Genomic DNA, 21,442 nt, shown 5'->3' on the forward strand with positions numbered 1-21,442 from the left:
TTCAAAAAAAAAAACAATCGTTTTTCGCTTTTGCTTGTGTGTCTAGCAACCTCGAGAAATTAGGGAAGATCAAAGGGGGATAAGAAAGGAAAAAAGAAAAAATAAACAGGAAGAAAAATACAACTTTTTCTGCATTTTTTGTTTGGGTTATTGTTATTATTCTCATTCATTCTCGCTATCTTTTTTTTCTTTTTTATTTTTCTCTTACTATTCGCTGCTACCATTCCCTCTATTGACAAAGATATATATATATATATATATATATATTCTATATCTTTGTCTATCTGTGTATGTACATCTTTATTTATTTATCCAGATACCTTTATATACATGTATATTTCTCCATGTGTGGTATGGAATATATATATATATATATGTATAGGATTCTGCTCTTGTGTATGTATGTGTGTATATGGGCTTGCGATTTATACAAGCAGAACCAAATAGCAATATAAGAGAAAAATGAAGAAGAGGAAAAAGAAAACAATAAAGGGGAACGATATGTGCTAACAGTGATGACGAGTCTATTTAAGAAGCTATCTAATCAAATACTCACTTTATATTCCGTATTCCATTTGTTATACAGAAGAAACAAAAAATAAAATAAAAGGAGGGAATGGAAAAGAAAAAAAAAACCCAATCAAAGAGAATACGAAAAAAAGGAGGGATGAAATATATACGTAAGAAAGCTGGGAATATATATATATATATATATATATATATATATATATATATAAGTGATAGAATGTAGGCATGCTAATAGGAAAGGGGCAGCAAAAGAAGGTAAAATTAGGTAAGAGGAACAAAAGTAGATGAAATGTAGAAGGGAAAAACAATGTATATATATATATATATATATATATATATATATATAAAGAGGTTGCAAACAAAATTTAGTAATGGGATAGATACAACAGAAAAAGAAATCCCATAAAATGGAAAAGAATAAAAATTGATAAGGGCAAGTGAATCTGAAAAAAAGAAGATATTAAAGAAATATACGTTAGATAAAGTGTAGGAATAGGAAAAGGGGGATGGAGCGCAAGCGATAAAAGTTAGACAAGAAAAGGAAAAAATTCCTTTTTTTTTTAGTTGCTGAATGAAACCAGAAAAGAAAAAAAATAATGAAAGAAAAAAAAAGTGAATATGCCTTTTTTTTCTTGTACAAAACTCCTCTTGGTGCTTGTTTAATGTATAAAGGGATCAGTGTTACCACCATTTCCCCTTATACTTAATTCATTATATAAATATAAATATAAATATATATTATATTTGCAGTTTCTTCTTTTATTCGCATTGCTACGCTTATTGCAACTGTCAAGTTTTTTTTTTCTCAACACCATTACAAATATGACTAAAAATATTTTATTCATGTTTTCTATTTTTTTTCCTTGGATCTCCCCTTTCCCACTTCCTCCCTCCCCTCCACTATCTCTCCTTCTTTCTCTCTCTCTAACTATATATCTATATATGTATTTTAATTACGCACGGATTCCATGTCGTACAACTCAAGTTCCATCGTTTATAAGTATCAAACGGTGGGGCCTGTGGAGTTTTTATTTATTTATTTATTTATTTATTTAATTAAATTAATTACTTTAATTCACTGAATATGCCAGAGGCGGTGTACAACGCGATGCCCATCACACCCTCCTCTGTGTGCAGTTATCCCACATACACCCCGCCCCCACCACTTCCCACGAAGAGAGAAGAACACACTTCTGCACAGAAGAAAGACGCCTCGCCCACCAGACGATGTACATTCCCTGAAGAGTGTGAGGAAGTTCTACGCGTTATGCAGGGAGATGCAATGCATTCGGTTATTCATCCCACAACGAAAACTGCTGCTGGTGTGGATGTTTCTTCCATTCTTAGTAGTGGTGGGAATAGTAATAATAAGAGTCATGGATTTTCTGGCGTTACGTTGCCCAGTACAATACATGAAAAGTACAGGGCCATTCTTAGCGAGGTGGAGCATCTCAATCGTCTGTTGGAAGTAACGGTGGAGGAACGGGAAGATGTGGAGAATGAATTACGTGGGAAATTGATGCAGGCACAAATGGCGCTTCGTGATCGTGAGGCAATACTATTACAGAGGGAAAATGAGTTATTACACCTCCGCGGTGCTGTAGAGGGATTAACAATGAAGTTAGAAGCATGTAAACATCACGCACACTCTGATGAGAAGCACACATCACATGTAAAGGAAACCAGAAAATACGAAAGCAACAACAATAATAATAAGGAGAATAACTATAACAATAATATCTCTAACGGTAGCAGTAGTAGCAGTATAAAGAGTAAAAAAATTGGTGAACCGGATATTCCAAAGAGGAACTCTAGTATTCGTGCAGAGATTGTTACGGCTAGTGAAAGAATGTATAGAAGCAGCAGGAGTAACAGTAATAGCATGGAAGTAGCTGCTGCTGATATAGTTACTTACTCTAGTAGTAATAATAATGATAATAACATGAATAGCAACCACAATAGCAATAATAATAATAATAATAATAATAATAATAATAATAATAACACCAATAGTGATGCCAACGCCGTTTCTAGTAGACTAGCCCAGAGTGCGCTAAAGTGGGTGAAGTTTCTCGTGGGGAGGTATTTCCCTAATTCATCTAATAAAGATAATGAGAAACTTTCTAATCTTCTTAACATTCTAAACGAATTACAAGAGTACAGCAAAAAAATAGATGTGGATGCTTCAGTGGTACGATCATTATGTACACAGGCATCTAACGCTCTGGTGGAAGTAGTGAAGTTGGCGTCACCAACAAGTCAAAGTAGTGATCATACAAGAGTTTCTGCTGGAGTAGTAAAAACTGTATCTAATAGAGAAGAGTTGATGCGAGAACGTGTATCAAATCTTGAAAAAGAACGAGATACACTTAAAGGAAAACTCCATATAGTGACAGGGGAAAATATGCAGTTACTTCATCAAATAAAAGCCTTGGAAAATGGTTCTCCACAGTGGTGTTTGTCATTACCAGCACGAGTGGATCGCTTAGAAGTACAAAATGCGATGTTATTGGCTGAACGTGATCGACAATCGGCTTTTATAGTTGAACTCAAACAACAAGTACAGCGGTTAAAAATGGAAAGAACCGCGTTGCAGGAGAAGTTTGTAAAAGAGAAAAATTAACAGCAAAAAGCATAATAAAAGACGTTATTGAATCCTTGTCATCTTGTGTGCGTAGAGGTGGAAGTAATGGTGAAGTGAAGAAGTACTAATGTACATTATTGTGTATGAGGGTATTATTGTTTTTACCATTACTGTTTATCCCTGTTTTTTTTTCAATTATAGTTTTCTTTTTTTTTTCCTTTCGGTTTGTTTTTCGCTTGCTGATATCGTCTGAACCATGAGGAGTTTGCAATAGATTCTCCAATACTATTATTACTATTATTATGAAAAGTAATGGTACTAGTACTACCGATTATTATTCTTTTCTTCTTGTGTTTTGATATTCCATATGTATCTTCCCTGTAATTTTTCTCTTATTCTCTCTATAATAAACGGATAATACGAAATAAATAAATAAATAAATAAGCCAGTAGCGAAAAAAAGGAAACAAACAAAGGGGAAAAAAAAAAAGAGGGCAGCTACAGACCGACCATGTTGCGTAGTGTTAACCTTCGTCTAGGAAGACGATTTCAATACAACACCAAGTATCCAGCACTGGTCTCGTACAACAAACTCCCATGGGAAGTAATAAATCACGAAACTCCACAATTTCATATGCACGTTGCCCCACACTATGAACAAATCCTCACACTTGCAGCATCTACGCAAGTTCCACATCTTGTTAGCACCACACACATGCAGGTGCCGCCAGAACACAAATTACGACTTCTCCCGGGATTGTTATATACATTAAACGGCGAGGCCCCACCGGATGGTTTCACCGCCCATCGTGTGGAGGATCCGACCGCACTGCAGTACTACGGCAATCTAAATAGTCGCATTGCACATGTTTTGGCAGTGCGAATGTTTGTATCGGATGATCTGCGGCTGTTGTGTAATAGTATTACGTTTCGAACTCCACTTTATTTGCCTGTCGCACCACACGCTTCTTTAGCGTCTTTAGTGGGAACTGCAGGAAATAAAATGACTAAGAATACGTCTGCTTCGGTTCTTGTGTTTACATTATATCACTATGCTAGACCCAATCGTCCACCGAGTGAATTGCAGTTGGAAAAGTATTATATTCACAAACCTCGTGCATTTGTATTGGCAGAGTTTTCTGCTTCAAGTAAAACAGCATGGGAACCGAAACTACAAGCACCAAAACGTACAAAACGAGTAACACCACTTCCTCCGTATAAACCTCCACAAAGCTATTTAATGGGACTCGCGGAACGTCTTGGTGTAGTTCCTGGTAGTTGTTTTGGTCGTCGTTCTCTCATGTGGGGTCACTGGTTCTAACACTACACTATTAGAAGAGGAGTAAAGAAAGAAAGGAATAAACGATTTCTTTCTTTTTCTCTGTGTTGTGTTGTGTGTCTACTGATTTTTTTTTTTTTGCGGAGGTAACAGCAGTGGTGTACGTGTATAATGAAAAGAAATGATATAAATATCCTTTTCTTTTATCTTGTAATTTTTTTTTACTTTTGGTGTTGTTTCTTTTCCTTTTTAAATCGGTTACTTTTTTCTCTTGTTTTCATTCTTTAATTTAAATCCATTTCTGATAGTACATTTCTTAGCACGTCTTGGTGTGATATCCCAGGCTTGTGAGCTTGTACACAAACACACATATATTATACATAGATAAATTGATACATTTACACACACACACACACACACAAACCAACAAAAAGAAAAAGAAAAAAGCAAACAAGGAAGCCTACACACCTTATACGTAAAAAGAAGGGATATTTAATTCCCATATCCTTCTTGTTCAAAAGAGTAATCAATACAAGTTGAGATATAAATATCTTTATATTTATTTCTTTATTTCTTTAAAGAGTCCTAGGCCAATGCAACGTTATAGAAAGGGAGGCGTGTTTACGGTACAATTCGCAGAGCGTTTTGATTTACCCGTAGGTGGTTCTCACTCCACAGCCACATCGCTTGTGCCGCTGGTTAACGCTGAAACTGATATAACACAACAACAACAACAACAACGTTGTCAACGCTGTTGGAAAGATTTTCGAATTAAACCACATGCTGAAATGTACAGCTACACCTGTTGGCGTTGCAGTTATACGGTGTGCCTTGGTTGTCGTGTACCATCTCCAGAGACAATGGATATGTGGGTGTGTACATTATGCGTAAAGCCAATGAATTTCATGCGTTTATTTGAAACAACCGCCTTTGGTGTGAATATACTTATTCACATCATGACATTCTGTGATCCTCGAGCGGAGCGTATTGTCAAGTTTCTCTTCCCATCTGCCGCCCTTCAACAGGTGGAACGTAAAGATAATACAGCTAATGGGCGACTAACACGGAAACAACAGGAAACAACTCCACGAAGGAGGCGAATACTTCTTCGAGCGGCAACTGTGAAATCACGTGGAGAGAGTTCTGCAGGATTACATAGACGTGTACTTGTGGAAACAACAACAACAACAACAACACATCAACAAAATCAAAAAAATCATCCGCCGCAGCGAATGGTACGAGCCAAAACGGCTATTAAACGCTATTCACCTCCACAAGCACACATATACGATAGAAAAAAGGGGAATGAACTGTTACCGCAAGGAAATCTTCGTCGTGCGAGAACACCTGGTGAAGTATGTTCTTTTACCATGTTGAATCCCACAGCATTGGATGAGAAACCGTTGAACTGTAGTGGTGATGATTATTATTGTGATTTACCGCCACCAATGCCATTTGAGGCAGCCGCAGCTACAGCAGCACCAACAACAACAACGACTACACCGATAACACCAGCAACAACGGCCGCCGCCGTTCATACCGATCCGCAGGGATTACTAACGGCAGAAAGTAATAACGTGGTGGAGGAGGAAGGTGGTGTTAAAAATAAGTTTCTGCGAAGTGATGTTAGTAAGTGTGATGGTATACGAGTAGATGGACTTGGTATTAGTGATACACAGATTTCACCAGATTCCATTGTATCGACTAGATCAGACAGTCCACCACCACGGTTTCCCTCTTTTTCACAATTCCTAGATGAACAAGAGGCAGCCCAACATCTAGAGTTTCACCACTTACAACAACAACAACAAATACAACAAATGCAGTTACGACAACAACAACAACAACAACAACAAAGTTTAAACTGTCAATCCATACCAGGATGTAATAGTAAATCTGTTGCTGTTGCGGGATTTAAATACATTGATGTGGTGGAGTTAGGCGGTCGTGGATCCACATGGACCATCTCACCGAATCCCACTACTCCTTTATCTGTTCCCGTTAAAGGAAATATCACTATCTCACCTGAACCACGCCCTAGTAAAAATCATTTGTGTAATCCAGCCCCACAACTACGTGTTACTCCAGGAAAAGTATCGCAGTCAATCTCACAACGACGTGCGACTGCAATTAGTGGAAGTTGTGCTACAACTACTAGAACTACAATTACAACTGCTAGACAAAGTAATGCCTCTACGCATGCATCTTTTCAAAGGAGGCCAGCAAGAGGTATTATAGATCGCAATAGTGAAGTTAGTGTCCGATTACACACTTCACGTGGGCATTTAACACGACCAAATATTCCCATGAAACCCACAACTCCACGTCCCTTTGCAACAACAACAACAAGATCGGGAGTTTTTGGAAGTGGACATACGATTGGTGGAGAAGGACGTAGTACGACAGATTCTATTCCTAGTAAAATGAGTCGAGGTGTCACTAATGAAAGTCGAATGCGACGAAAAGAAATGGGTATTACAAGTCCACGATTTGCCAGAAAACCAACAGCACGCACATCACTGACTGAAACTATAAATGCCCCTCAAACAGCCCGTTCCCCACCACAAACATTCAAATCAACGACAACGACAACAACACGTTCCGGTTTCAGATCAAAACTGACATCGCCTCTCACAGCACGTCCTGGTGTTTATGCACCGGTATCAAAGAAACCAAAAACCCCAGGCGGCGTTAGAAATGCAATTACACCTTCAGCTTCTGTTGCGGCATCCACACGATTATCCCGCACGGCAACGCCGTTAACCCGCACAAACACTTCCACACGTGTACGAACAGGGACTCCAAGAGCGGCTGGAACGCGAACACCACTACAACGCATTACATCTAGTCGTTTATTGCCTTTAGATGACGGGGCGCGTCGGTACGTGCCGACAAAAACAGAAACAATAGGAATGGAACAGCCACAGGCGCCTTTACCAGCGCCGCTTTTAGTGCACTTTACACGACAGCGAAAAGCGACGGAGTCTGCGAAGAGAAATGAGACACCCGCGACGGCTAGAAGTGTGCAGTCAAAGAGCAAACTTGTCTGTCATGCAAGTAGTAAAACCACTTGCACGGCTCGATCACTTCCGCCACAGACACCGGCACGGAGTGGTACACCCGTCTAGAGAAAAAAGAAACAACAATACACAAACAACAACAACAGAAAAACAAGAATGATTAACAGGCATAAAAAGAAAAAAGGTAAAAGGGAGGAAAAAAGAAACGGAAGAGAATTTTGCTGTATTTATATAATACCTCTTGTTGTATTTCTTTACAGGAGTATGATTTTTTTTTCCTTCCCCCTTTTTTTACATTTTCCTTTTTTTCCTTTGTTTTTCTTTTTTCTTTTTATTATTATTAATAATGGAGCCTTTTTTTTTTCTTCTTTTAAGTCTTTCTTTTTTTCTGCTTATACGATATCCCTTATACATGCGTAGAATAGTTTGGTTATTTATTTTTTCTATTAACCCTGCACTTTATCATTATTTTCTTTTCATTTTGTTCCTATCCTACCTTTGTTGTGGACACTCTCTTGCTTAGAGGATTATCTCTCTGTGTTGTAAGGGTGAAAAGAGATATCGTTGACTCATAGATAGAAGGGGAAATTAAAAAGGAAGAAACTCAAAGAAAAAACATTTATTTTCCAGAGAGATAGTGGTTAACCTTGTGTCCGTGCGTGTGTCTGTGTGACTGAGAAACGAGAGGCTTACATGCACGCGGCTGTTGTAACAAGTGTTGGTATCGTAGTTGATGCCGTTATCTTGGAACGCTGTATCGATGAGGATGAGTTAGTGCAGGAGGTAAAAACCCACAAATCTCTCTTTATGAATAGTGAAACAAGCCAAGGTTCAATTTTTACCCCACGAGGATCTGAAGTCGCCACACAACGTCATTCATCCGTCTTTTCTTCATCTAGTGTAGGAATACAACGTTCGTCCATTCATAGTTTTCTCTCAGCCACTGTGCCACAATGTGTTATAACTGATAATGTACACTATGAGTGTCAGGCGGTGAAACATCCTCTTCGACAACGCATATTTCACATTTTTGATGTTATACCATTTGGATTAGAGTGTCCATCCTCAGTGTTTAGTGTTATAGGTCGTCATACAAATAGAGGTCTTGTGGTTGGTGTTACAGCGGATGGATTATTTATTGTGCGTCCGTATCGTAATGGTAGCCCACTACTACTCACACCAGATGGTACGAATAGAAAAACTGTCGAACGGAGATTTTTAAATTCGTTAGAAAGGATGGGAACATCTAATATTATACAAGGAGATATGGCAGAATTCCGAGATATCGCTAATCGTTGGATTGCTGAAGCTAAAAAAATGGCTAGTCGTGAGAATGAAAAAGAAACTTTTAGGCATGGACAAAAAGAGTCTACTGATGACAAGGATAAGGAAGAGAAGGTAAATTTACTTCAGGGAATGGAACTCTGGGCATTAAAGGATTTACAACTACCACCTCAACTCGCTTTACATGATCCTGTAGCACCTTTACGTGTGGGTTCACGTGTGTTAGCAAGACGTTTTGCCTGTGATCGTACATTACATCTTGCACGTGTTTGTGCAGCTCGGTATGATGTGACGTACACTCTCTGTTATGATTCTGATGGTGGTATTGATGAGAATGTACTACATAATGATGTACACTTATTAGATGATTCAGAAGCTGAACAGTGTGGAGTGCGGGATCAAGTAACGATAGCATTACAGAAACAATTACCGGCTGTTATCATTGAATGTCTTGGTGGTGAAGAGTATCGTGTTTTTCTCACACAAAACCCCAATCGCGCTCTCACTATTACACGTCGTAATATTGTGTTTATTGCCCCATTACTGAAAGAAGCACTCTATGCTGATCCGGTCATTCTCGAGTGGTTCCGTGCCCTCGATCCCAACGGTGCTGGTGTCGTTCCTTGGAAAGAAGTACGGCATCTTATTCTTGAATGGGAAACATACGGAAAACGACTATCATTTCAGAAACTTGGTGAAATACAACGGGATTTGTGCATACGTGTAGGACGTATGGAACCACAACAACTGCGAAAAGTGCCAGTGCAAGAAGAAGAAATGCTTCTTCACTATGATGAGTTTGAATATGTAATATTACGGGCAAGGAATTTGTTATAAAAATTGCAATAGTTTTTTTCTTCTCTTTCCTTTTTTTTTCATTCTATCCGTTGTGTATATTTGTTGTTTTTCTTTGAAAAGAAAACGATGTGTGTACTTTTTTTTTAGTTTTCTATCCCTTGTTTATTACATTCATGTATCATTAATGTTGATTTTCTTATTTTAACGAAAAAAAAAATTAGTGCCACTGTAACACAGTCGGGCGAAAACGAGCAGATGGACAAAAACCGAAGCTCGATCATCATTTTTGGATGGAATTTTTTTTATTTTTCTTTCTCCTCTTTCTCCTCTTTCTTATCCTTTTTTTTTTTCTTTATCTTTCTATTGATTTCCAAAAAAAAAAGGGAAAAGGGGGAAGTTGTCATCTTTGTAGATGATGGCTCCCACTATTTCTCACCAAATCGCCGAGTGGTGTACGGCACAGGAGTATGAAGGGATTAGTGCACAAATGTGTGTAGTGAGTTTTGGCTTTGATGTGGAGTCCATCGCCGTGCATATACTTCGCCGTACACTCGCCTCATTACCGTCTGTGAACTCCTGCATCTCGTGTATTGTATTGCCTGACACTGGCAACAATAATAATAATAATAATAATAATAATAATAACAGAAGTGGAATGTTAACACGTGTGGCATCGGCTCTCGCATCTGCTTTGCGTGATAATAATAATAATAATAATAATAATAATAATAATAATAATAATAGTGAATCTTTACATCTTCATGTGGTGGAAGAGGGTGCCTCCACACGTGCACGTTGTACATATTATCAAACAGGTGGAGTAGTCGTGTTGAATGCTCGTTTACTTTGTGCAGATTTGCTTCACAGACGTGTTTCACGTGAGTTGGTGGGAGTTGTGATTGTACTATTACCGCAGGGATGTTCATATCGCTCAGAGAATACTTTAGCAAGTATTGCTTTTTGCGCAGAGATTTTATTACGTGGTGGTGAAGCTGTTCTTCTTCCTACAAGTAGGCATCATCCAGCGTTTATTATTCTTTCAGATGATCCTTGTGCTGTTCGTTATTTGGCGCAAAGGCGACATATAGGGAAAGAACCATTTCTTTCAAAAGTACATGTTGATGATATTCAACTTTTTCCGCGATTTCGTCTTGATGTTGTGCGACATTTTGAACAATTAGCAAAGGAACGACCACTTGCAGTTGAACGTGTAACGGTTGGAACCTCAAAAGGTGTTGCAGCACTTGATGCATTACTTACTCAAGTAATTAAAGAAGTTTTGGCGGAACTTCATGCTCTCGAAACACGTCTTTCTTCACATACACAGAGTAGTACTAATAATAGTAATAGTAGTAGTATTGTTGCTGGTCATGTTAATACTTTTCTTCATAACAATAATGATGATCCATTTGCACGTATGCAGCCAATATCTCGTCGTCCACGATTAGAACAACAACCTCCACGATATGTTCGCAAACCATGGGTGTCTTTTTCAGATTCCACTCACATTCTCTTTAGTCGTATTCGTGAAGAAGACGCTGTGGATGTTTTGGACTTTAGTTTAGAGGAAGATTTACACTCCGCGCTGCGTGCGCATGAACCAATGTGGCCATACGCTAAATTGATTGAAAGTCTGTTGGATGTACGGCGATTACGACGTGCGTTGCGTAGACTTTCACCCTTTGCGTGGCTCTTTACACTTGAAACAACACTGGCTTCACGTACCCGACGATGTACACGTGAAACAACGTCATTAGTGGGAACCGCAGGAGTTCAACCACCAGATGCTCCATGGACATTATCGAAGCACTTTGGTTCTATTGTTGCACTGGCTATTCACCGTATTGGTAGAATAGAGGTTCTCAATAATAATAATAATAATAATAATAATAATAATAATAGTGACTCCCCCCATGTTGTGGTGGAAGATTTGGATGTTTCTGGGGATGATGGTGATGTGGTGTGTGTGGAACCACCATCTATACTACAAACAGAACAACAACAACAACAACAACAATTTCTTCTTCCACGTAGTGATGAAGTGGATCCATGTATGGAGTATGCCAATCGTGTTGTACAGAGTTGGTGCCGGAGTGTACGTCGTCGATTATCTCAAAATCATACGACTAAACCTTTATTGATGGTTGTTGTTTTTGGGGAACGTGCTTTACGGCGATATGTATGCCGTCTCACACATTCATTAGAAGATTTTCAAACCTTTGAACTAAATAGTTTTATTGCATCTTATCAGTCAAAATATGGCGCTAATATTCGTCAACGGACAGAGGTACCAACATTAGAGAAACCCACCGCTGTAAATTTACGTACATGGTTTCTTGCAGGTGCCGTCGATGATGGTGATGATGATAATGATATTGTTGACGATGACGCTGAAGAAGAAGAAGAAGAAGAAAAAATAGAAAGTAATGGGGGAAAAACTAATATTAATGGTGGGAGACAGAGAGTCCCTTTATCACAAGAGCCAAGTTTTCTCTTTTCACAGGAAAGTCGTATCCATAATAATAATAATAATAATAATAAAACATGCACCTCAGGTGTTATTTCACTTCATCAATTACTGTTGAGCCAGACACCTTTTATGACTCTTTCTGAGCAAGAAACACAATTACCACCACAAGGGCAGAATCAAGATAAAAATGAAGAGGAGGAAGAAGAAGAGAGATACCGGAATGTTTCTTTACTAAATGTTGAAAGTGTTTGTAATGGTATTGCCCATCTTTCTGGATCTTCCAATGTCGATACTGAATCATCAGCTTCTCCTCACGTTGTAGTAGTGGACGCTTCACTACTACGCACTTCCGAATTGATTGCTATGTTAAAAGGTACACATGAGTTAATCTCGAAACCAACGCGGCTTCTTATTGTAGAACAGCAACTCCGTTTTCTTCGAATGTTGGAAATGGCACAAGATGCGCTATCACCACAAGCTCTGCGACAATTACGAGTTCAGATGCTTGTAGAACAGTTAGAGGAACTTTTAACAGCAGACCGTATAGTAATGGAAGAAAGAGAGGCATTTGAGGGATTAGCACATGCAAAGGCAACACTAACAGGAACACTTCTCACGAGTCGTGATGCAATTCGTGCCGTACAAGAGCGTTTAGAGTCTGGAATAGTGAATGATAATCATTTTGGTCGTATGCAACGTAATGTTTCAGTACTTCGAGGACGTTGTAATTTAAATAATAATAATAATAATAATAATAATAATAATAATAATAATAATAATAATAATAATAATAATAATAATAATAATAATAATAATAATAATAGTGCTTGTAATAATCGAAATGATGAAACTTTAAATAATGTTGGTGCACCACCACTTGTTGTATTTGATGAACGAGAATTTCGTTCACTTCTTCCATACGCGTTATACTGTCGTGGTATCGATCTTGTACCGTTAACTCTTGCGACAGCTGATTATGTACTTTCACCAGAGTATGCTCTAGAGCGGAAAAGCGTTCCTGATTTTATTCAATCATTATTCTCTGGTCGTATACATACCCAATTAGCAACTCTTTCAAGACGTTATGAACACCCCATGTGTCTTATTGAGTTTGATCGTGGGGCACCGTTTCGTCTCTCATTCGCAACCTCCGCCTCATTAAATGATGCCCCAAATCGTACTTCTGCAGCTGGTGCTTCTGGTATTAATACTGTAAATGATGGGGTTGGACTATTTGCTCGTGCCGCACGTTTATTTGCGGCTTTCCCACGTGTTCATGTGTTGTGGTCACGGGATGCCACACAATCAGCTGGTATTATATACACATTAAAGACTAGTTGTGCTCGTGCTTCTGTAAACCTAAGTGCCCCATCATTAACGAGAGCCAATGTTGATTTACATGATTCCGATGCTGCGAAGGAGGCGACACATCTTGCAGCACGTGTCTTGTCGTGTTTTCCTGGCATTACTCCAAGTAATGTATCACGTGTTATGTCGATATGTGGTTCACTGGCTGGACTTGCAACAATTGATGAATCTTCGCTCGTGTCAGTTATGGGAGAAGAAGATGCGAAGAAACTTTATACCTTTCTGCACGAGGATCTTGTACCATCAGTGGATTAGTCTGAGAACAGAACAGAACAGAAGAAAAAAAAGGGGGAATAAATGTAAATGTGAAGAATTTGTTGTATATATATATATTTTTTTTTCTTTGGTTTTAATGGTTTTCATTTTTATCCCTCATGTGTTTGTACGTTTTTTTTTTTTTTCTTCCATTCGATGGGATTTCTTTCATTGTTTAAACTCTGCTCTTTTTTTTAATTAATTTCCTATTTATTAGCTCCTTTTCTTTTTCTTTTTTTATCTGTCTATTTGTATATATACATATATATTTTTGTGTACATGTGGGGAGAGAGTGTACAGGGGGGAGTAAATACAGGTATAGAGTGTGTTGGGGTAACTCTGCGGTAGGTGTTGCAACTGTACTTTTTTTAACGTTTGTTGACTTCAGTTTAAACAGATTCCCTAAATAGAAAAAAAAATAAACTGACAAAAACAGGAAAAAAAGAAGAGAAAGAGGAATGAGTAACACAAATAATGCCACATCACTACCGCAAGAAAATTCTCCCATACTCTTGGCTTCGAATCATAAAACCAGTAGTAACGACTTTGTGGATGTTTTTCAGGTAAACTTCAGCGATAGTGTTCGTTTGTATCGTGTCTGTCGACGTGGTACAGTTGGTCCTCATATACCACCAATTCTTCGTTTATTCTCACTTAAGGATTTAATGTTTCTGGTAGTGTTTGTGGCATTAGAGTTGCCATCATTACCAATGTTTCTAGATTATCCTCGTGGGATTGGTGGTGGTAGTAGTGATGGATGGCCGTTTTTTCCTTCTGTAGAAAATGGTAATAGCGCTATGAAAAGTTTTGGTATGGCATTAAAGCTGTATGAGGCGGCGGTGGCGTGGCATTTACCGCGTTTTATTCCACTATTGATATGTTGTTTGGTATTACTTTACCGCCTTTTCACTGGACTACGCTGGGCCCATGTGGAGGAGGTAACCGCCATACGTGGTCTAGGCATGCAGTTAACGATATACAACATCTTTGGCCGTATTGTCTCCCAGCGCTTTGTCGAGCTTAAACTCATCCGCGCCCTTATCATTCACGACGCCTACTTCCGTTGCCAAGTCATTTTCTTTCTCTCCGCCATTGTTGAGAATGATGGGAGTTTACTCGTTCTCTTTGAGGAGACACTCCCGCGATTGGCCGTCCTCCGGCCGCTGCTGCGGGGTCTGCGGCACATTCTCTACGAGGACTCGGAGGACGGCGCGACCCTCGCGGAGTTGGGGGAGCGCCTCGACGACAGTGAAACAGCCGAGCGGGAAGAAGAAGACGAAGGAGAAGAAGACGAAGAAGAAGAAGAACGAAGAAGAGGAGAAGGAGTAGTAGAAGAGGAGGTCCTTTCATTCCCTTCTACTACACTGGCATCCTCGTCTTTGGGGGGAAATATAACGACGACTACTACAGGTATGGGTGGGGGCATCAAGAGCAGCAGCAGCAACAACCATAATAATGATAATGATAGTCATAATCATAATAGAAGCAAGAAAAAAGATTGGTAAGAGCAAACGAAACGGAAGAGGTATATATATATATATATGGAGAGAAAGAGGGACGAAAGAGACAAGAAAAGAAGATCAAAGAGAGAAAGAGAAAGAGAGAGATAAAGGGGATAATGGGGTTTACATGGTTTGGTCTGTATGTGTCTGTATTATATATATATATATATATATATATATATATATATATATAATATTGTGGTGGTTAGGTTTTATCTCTCCGTTTGGAGGCCTTTTCAATTATGGGAATTCTCTGAGGCTTATAACCAAACGAAGAGAATTTTGTACCGAATAGTGTTTGTATATTTGTAGCAGTACAATTTACCCTGATTGTTACTGTTACTGGTATTACTAATGGAGATGATATTTTCGGTCTTTGGTTTTCCATCCTGAAACTTGATGATGTCTTTAGTCTACCCTTCGGATACTGCCGATCTTTTTTTTTATTTTGTTGTCTTTGTTCTCTTTTGAAATCATCCCTTGTACTTTATGAATGATTTTATCTAAACTACAATGAAACAGAAAATGTTTACATCTATATGTATATCTATATATATATATATATATATATATATTGATAAATATGAAATGTCTAAATGTAAATATGTTCCACATAATCTCTCTACCTTTCTAACTGTTTTTCTTTGTTTCTTGTTGTTTGGGCTTTTTTTATTTTTGAAAAGATTATCGAGGAAGCTCATGTGGAAATTAGCAATAATAACAACAATAAGAAGAAGAACTGGAAGTGATGGAGGAATGATAGTTGCACTAATGCCAAGAGAAACTATAATCCCAGTTCTTTTTACGCGTCGCTTTCTCAACACATCACGTACTACTACTACTACTACTACTGCTACTAGTGGTCCTAATCGCAACAGTGCAACTGTAGGTATTAATAGTAGTAGTAATCATAGTTCTCATAATAGTAGTACACATAGTAGTAATAGTAATAATAATAGCAGTTATCGAATGGGACAACAACGCCCGGTTCACAGACGAAACTCAAAGGAACAAACCGTAAAAGTTGCCACACAATCATCAAAGTCCTCGGCATCAGGAACGACGATGAGAAGGAGTCGTTTTTATCGTATAGTAATGGAACATGGATTTGGATTTGCTATATATTTGTACATACTAGGCGAGTCTATAACTCTCGCTGTATTATATGTTCTGCATAGTAATATCTTTTCTACTGGAGATAGTTTTTCTTGGATGAGATACATTGGCTGTGATCGCCTTTTAGATTTGGATCGCTGGTCTCAAACTGGTCCTGTTATTAGCGGTTTATGCTTTTCCCCACGATTATTACTGAATTATCTCATTGCAAACATTATTACATATCCATTCTATAGTTTACAAGTGAAGTTTTGTCTGGCAACATTTCCTTTGCTTTGTACGGTATTGTCGCCGGTAAATTATATGCTGCTGCGATTTAAACAAATTGGAAAACGTAACAAGAAGAGAATTCCAAAGGCGCCATCTGCAAAGCTGAAGCCAAGGGGATCACTGACACAGTGAGTAATAATAATAGTTTTTATCTATATATATATATATATATATATATATATATATATAGATAGATAGATAGATAGGTTGAGTTTCAGTAATGCACTGTTTAATTCCTCTCTTTAATATTTCTCCCTCTCCCTCTTCCTTGACGTGATCAGTTACAGTTTCCGTGTTTCTCATTCATTTATTTCATTCACTTGTACATTCAAGCATATTTTTTCTTTCTTCTTCAACTCTCCCTTTATTGTTATCACGTTACAGGTTAGCAAAACAAACACACGAAGAATATATATAGATATAGATGCCACCCACGGTTGTTTATGGAGCTGTGCCATATCTGGCATACATGGTAAAGGACGTTGGGGCCCGTCTAGCCATTATGGGCCACTACTTGCAAACAAGCCGTCATATGTATCCCGTTATACGCCATCAGAACATACGGGCCTATCGTGGAATACTGCCATGGACACAAGATTGCAGATTTATCGCCCCAAGTGCGTTTGTCTGCGGGAATGTGGAACTCGGCCACGATGTGTGTATCTTATACCACGCCGTCCTACGCCAATATCACGTGAACGCAGACGCCGCCCTTGTCGTGATGGACGGTGCGGTTATTATGGATCGCGCCACACTTATTGGAACGGTGCGAGTGGGCGCTGGGACATTTATTGGCATTGGCGCCAGTCTCGATTGCTGTACGATTGGCGATCACGTTCTCATTGGCCACGGCGCCACCATCGCATTGGGCGCCAGTGTTGAGAACGGGGCGATTGTGGCGCCCGGTGCGTGTGTGGCCAAAGACGGGCGTGTCTGCAGCGGGGAGGTGTGGGCCGGCAATCCCGCACGCAAAGTGGCGGATGTGGACAGTGCGTACGGAGTGCGGTTGGAGGAAATATTGCAGCGGTGCAGAGAGAGCGGCAGAGCACATGCAGCGGCCATACACGCACATCTGCATCGAACAGAGGAGTTGGATGGGGAGTGGCTGCAGCAGGCACTCGCAGAGATGGAGAAACAACAACAACAGATGATATTAAAGACACCGGTGGATATTCCACTGGAGGCAAAACGGTTTCTTGAGCCACGTGTACATATGCGAAGACCTGAAATGCATATGCGTATGTCGTATCCCGTTAATCGCGTGGCGCCATGGATGCCAAAGGTCGCAGATCAAACGGCAAACGCGTAGAAAGGGAATTATTATACGTATCTATCTATAAATATTATATATATAGATGCCTGTACACTTAATCTTAACTACAATCTGAGACGGTGGTAATGGTAGAAGAAGATAATTGATAGTGGTGAAGAGGAAAACAAAAAACAAATGAAAAAAAATATTAAAAATAGAAAAAAAGACAGAAATGAGAATAGTTTTTTTAGTGGATCTATTTCTTTACTTTTTGGGAATGGATGGGTCGTTGTGTATTATTATTATTATTATTATTATTATTATTATTATTATTATTATTATTATTATTATTTGTCACCACTATAACTACCAGCAATGATAATAATAATAAAAGTAATAATAGTATCAGCACTAGTACTAGTAATAATTGAAGTATCGATAGAAAGGGGATTGTACGATTAGTGGGTTTGTTATTTATTGCGGTTTCTTTGTTTTATGTATGGGCAATATGGGTTACCATGACAGGAGAATAAATGTTCTCAAATTAAAAAAAAAATAATAAAAGACAGGGAATGGGAATAAATTAGTAGTTATGCTAATAAAGATAGAAAACATATCAATTGGAGAAATAGAAGAATAGCATAAACCCAGAGAAGGTAAGGGTAATAATAGTTGATTTCTTGGAGAAATCAATGAGTATGTGAGTGGTAAAGAAGAGAATAACGAAAAAAATTCTCATAGAAGTGAAATAATTTGGCGTTTATTAATTTATTTTTTATTTTTAGTAGTTGATGGATATTTATTTATTTATTGCCTTGTTATTTATTTATTTATTTATTTTGCTTTCTTTGTAGCGTGTTAATATTATTTTACCTTTCCTCGTATTTTATATATGTATCTCTGCATGTTTCTCTTGTTTTTTTTTTCCTCTCTTTGTGTCGGGCACTAGTGTGAGAGGATGAGAAAAAGAAAAGATTAACAACAGCAAAAAATAGTAATTCTCAATCTGAGTTTTAAAGCTATTTTTTATTTTTTCTTTCTCAGTGCTTCTCTGTATCTCTGTTTGTCTGAATCTTTGTAATGTGTATGATTCTTATCTATTATTATTATTGTTTTTTATGGTATTTTTTGAATTAATGGATTATCCTATGTTTATATTTGTTTTTTTTTATTATTATTTTCTATTCTATTTTGAACATTATTCAGCATAGATAACTGTAACCGGAAGAATACGCAAAGAAAAAAAAACAAACAAACAGAGAGAAAACCCACAGGAAAATTCACAGAAAATGAAGAACATACTAAATAATATAAAGAGAAAAACTCTCTTCTTACTATGTATAGCTGTTATTTTTCTTTACATAACTTCTCTCGGGCTTCTCACTCGCCTCTCCGCTATTCCACTCGCGGCATTACCGGATGTTCACACAACTGTGTATTGGATGAATCACACACAACAGGTGCCCATACAAAGTTGGTATGAAAATAACAAAAATGAAGATATGGAGCCAATTATACCATTTAGAGTTGTTTGGCTATTACTATTACAGAAACTCCTTACCACACTGTGGTCAAGAGATATAATCATTCCAGAAAGGGAAGAGGAAGAAAAGAAGGAATCGTCTTTACAGTTACTGGTATATGTTTCTATAGGTATATTTCTTTCTTTATCTGTTTCAGCTGCATGGTTGTGGAGTAGAAAAGTCGCTAGGCTTTTATTAGAAGAGGAGGAAGAGAAAGGAATCCAACGAGAAGAGAAAACTGTAATTGAACTAGAAATAACAATATTGGGTATTTTCATCATTCATCTTATTCTTTTACCGGTACTTTTGGCAGAAGTGAGTTCAACACGGCCTGTGGCTTTAAGTTCAGTATTATCTTTATGGGCTCTTTACTTTCTTTTAAAAGATGAAACGGACCTACACCCTCGCGTATCTTCTTCTTCTTTTTATAATTCTACTAATAATAAACAATTTGATTTTTCCAAACCAATCATATCTGCAGGTGGAATACAGTGCTTTCCAATACGACAAATCCCAACACTTTCATATTTATTATTATTTTGGTTTTTATGGTGTTTAACATGTGGAGTGGAACCACGTGTGTTTTCTCTCGCACTTGCGGCTGGAGTATGGGCGGTTACCGCCTGTTATCGATGGTCCTTTCACCGAGTGCTTGTATTGGCCGAAACAACAGCGGCAGCAACATCAAATCAATCGAAAGAGGTGTCTAAAGTAAATGATATAAGAAAAACAAAAGGAGAAGGAATGCGTCATGTTGGGTTTTCCTGTTATAAGGATAATGTATTTTTCTGGTGGTCTATTGTAGAGTTATTGTTGATAACCGTAGCTGTTGTGGCAGCATTGTTATTACCATTCTTTTCTAATGTCATTTCCAATGAGGATCTCATTTATACAGTTATATCACCACTTAGATCTTCCTCAACTATGAGAAGAGTCGTTCCAACAGCTTCAGCAACAACAACAACAACAAGAACAACAATAATAAAAACAACAACTATTCCATTAGAAAAAATGAATTCTTCTTCATTACTTTCTTTTCCTTTTATTCCTAATACTATTTCGTTAACTGCTACTTCTCTTAGTGGTGGTTTAGAGGCAAGCGATACACAATGTCTCTCCTTCACAAACACCACCATAAAACCCTATTGTCCAGTACCTAGTAGTAATATGTGGTTTATCTCAGAGTATTTGGGTTTATTACCATGGACTTTACTCTTTAAGAAGTTCATCTTATTCTTCACAACAATCACTACGGAGCCGCAGATAACAAGAACTGCGTTTACATTATTTGTTAATACGACTATTTTTACTGTGGCGCTAATGCATACTGTTCCAGTTTTCGCATTATTTTCGTATAGATGGCGTGCCCCACCACTGGTGTTTCACTCCAGTGCTGAGCGAAGGATCGCTATCAAACAGAAAGAACAAAAACGAGAGAATAATAATAATAATAATAATAATAATAATAATAATAATAATAATATGGATGGGAAAGATAAACGGGATGGTATTAATATTGTACGGAATAGAGCGTACCAAAATAGTACCACTATTAAATCTCTCTCACGAGGTGTATATATTGTAAAACAGACAGCTATGTGCTGCTGGTTTCTTGTGTTTAGTGATATCACGGGGTTTCTTTTTTTGGCATGGGGTAATAATAAAAGATCCATGTACTTTTTAACATTACTAGCTCCAGCGGCTTGCCTGTGTAGTTTATATGTCATGCTTATGTGGTTAAATCGAAATTATAAAGAAAACGAAAAAAAGAAAAAACAACCACTACATGATATATCTCTTACTGAGAAGGGTGATATGTGGTGTATAGTAATTCTTACAGTAGCTGTGTATATTTCCCTTATTCTATCAACAATACCCTATACACAAGGTATATTATTAAAAGTATTAGTGTCCTTGCTATATATATCATTTGCTCTTCTTGTTATTATTACTGCGGTAATGCTGGTAATGTGGTATCACATATTCTCTAAACGTATGATAGTATATGTGACACTTACAATTCTTACTTTAATTGGATGTGGAATTCCTGTTTGGCGTGAAGTAGATTATTGTGATGCTATGCGTGGGGCAATAGTTACGGGATTACTATTTTTTATAGCTGCTGTTTACAGCGGTACTCGTGTCGTGCAGTACGCTCTTGAAGCGGAAGATGTTATTTTGGATCCTTAGTATT

At 38.0% G+C, this 21,442-nt stretch overlaps 9 protein-coding genes across 9 annotated transcripts; all 9 read left to right on the forward strand.

Annotated features, from left to right (window-relative positions):
• Window positions 1-1,612: 1,612 nt before the first annotated feature.
• On the forward strand, window positions 1,613-3,151 carry LSM04_002294 (uncharacterized protein; the record flags this gene model as incomplete). The annotated part of the gene is made up of 1 exon (XM_067335834.1): window positions 1,613-3,151. One exon carries the CDS (start codon window positions 1,613-1,615, stop codon window positions 3,149-3,151), a length of 1,539 nt encoding a protein of 512 aa, XP_067188335.1.
• A 471-nt stretch (window positions 3,152-3,622) lies between these two features.
• Window positions 3,623-4,432, forward strand: LSM04_004077 (uncharacterized protein; the record flags this gene model as incomplete). Its single annotated transcript, XM_067335835.1, has 1 exon — window positions 3,623-4,432. The coding sequence occupies one exon, from the start codon at window positions 3,623-3,625 to the stop codon at window positions 4,430-4,432; it is 810 nt and encodes a 269-aa protein (XP_067188367.1).
• A 551-nt stretch (window positions 4,433-4,983) lies between these two features.
• Window positions 4,984-7,518, forward strand: LSM04_000458 (uncharacterized protein; the record flags this gene model as incomplete). The annotated part of the gene is made up of 1 exon (XM_067335836.1): window positions 4,984-7,518. One exon carries the CDS (start codon window positions 4,984-4,986, stop codon window positions 7,516-7,518), a length of 2,535 nt encoding a protein of 844 aa, XP_067188308.1.
• A 585-nt stretch (window positions 7,519-8,103) lies between these two features.
• LSM04_004729 (uncharacterized protein) lies at window positions 8,104-9,531 on the forward strand (the record flags this gene model as incomplete). The annotated part of the gene is made up of 1 exon (XM_067335837.1): window positions 8,104-9,531. The coding sequence occupies one exon, from the start codon at window positions 8,104-8,106 to the stop codon at window positions 9,529-9,531; it is 1,428 nt and encodes a 475-aa protein (XP_067188378.1).
• A 376-nt stretch (window positions 9,532-9,907) lies between these two features.
• LSM04_000137 (ERCC4 domain) lies at window positions 9,908-13,585 on the forward strand (the record flags this gene model as incomplete). Its single annotated transcript, XM_067335838.1, has 1 exon — window positions 9,908-13,585. One exon carries the CDS (start codon window positions 9,908-9,910, stop codon window positions 13,583-13,585), a length of 3,678 nt encoding a protein of 1,225 aa, XP_067188304.1.
• A 458-nt stretch (window positions 13,586-14,043) lies between these two features.
• On the forward strand, window positions 14,044-15,090 carry LSM04_005661 (GPI-GlcNAc transferase complex; the record flags this gene model as incomplete). The annotated part of the gene is made up of 1 exon (XM_067335839.1): window positions 14,044-15,090. One exon carries the CDS (start codon window positions 14,044-14,046, stop codon window positions 15,088-15,090), a length of 1,047 nt encoding a protein of 348 aa, XP_067188408.1.
• A 696-nt stretch (window positions 15,091-15,786) lies between these two features.
• On the forward strand, window positions 15,787-16,605 carry LSM04_005511 (uncharacterized protein; the record flags this gene model as incomplete). The annotated part of the gene is made up of 1 exon (XM_067335840.1): window positions 15,787-16,605. The coding sequence occupies one exon, from the start codon at window positions 15,787-15,789 to the stop codon at window positions 16,603-16,605; it is 819 nt and encodes a 272-aa protein (XP_067188402.1).
• A 292-nt stretch (window positions 16,606-16,897) lies between these two features.
• Window positions 16,898-17,782, forward strand: LSM04_002786 (Hexapeptide repeat; the record flags this gene model as incomplete). Its single annotated transcript, XM_067335842.1, has 1 exon — window positions 16,898-17,782. One exon carries the CDS (start codon window positions 16,898-16,900, stop codon window positions 17,780-17,782), a length of 885 nt encoding a protein of 294 aa, XP_067188349.1.
• A 1,232-nt stretch (window positions 17,783-19,014) lies between these two features.
• Window positions 19,015-21,438, forward strand: LSM04_005108 (uncharacterized protein; the record flags this gene model as incomplete). The annotated part of the gene is made up of 1 exon (XM_067335843.1): window positions 19,015-21,438. The coding sequence occupies one exon, from the start codon at window positions 19,015-19,017 to the stop codon at window positions 21,436-21,438; it is 2,424 nt and encodes an 807-aa protein (XP_067188390.1).
• Window positions 21,439-21,442: the final 4 nt, after the last annotated feature.

The sequence above is a fragment of the Trypanosoma melophagium genome (genome assembly GCF_022059095.1).
Source record: "Trypanosoma melophagium isolate St. Kilda chromosome Unknown ctg37segment0, whole genome shotgun sequence".
Classification (NCBI taxonomy): Eukaryota; Euglenozoa; class Kinetoplastea; order Trypanosomatida; family Trypanosomatidae; genus Trypanosoma; species Trypanosoma melophagium.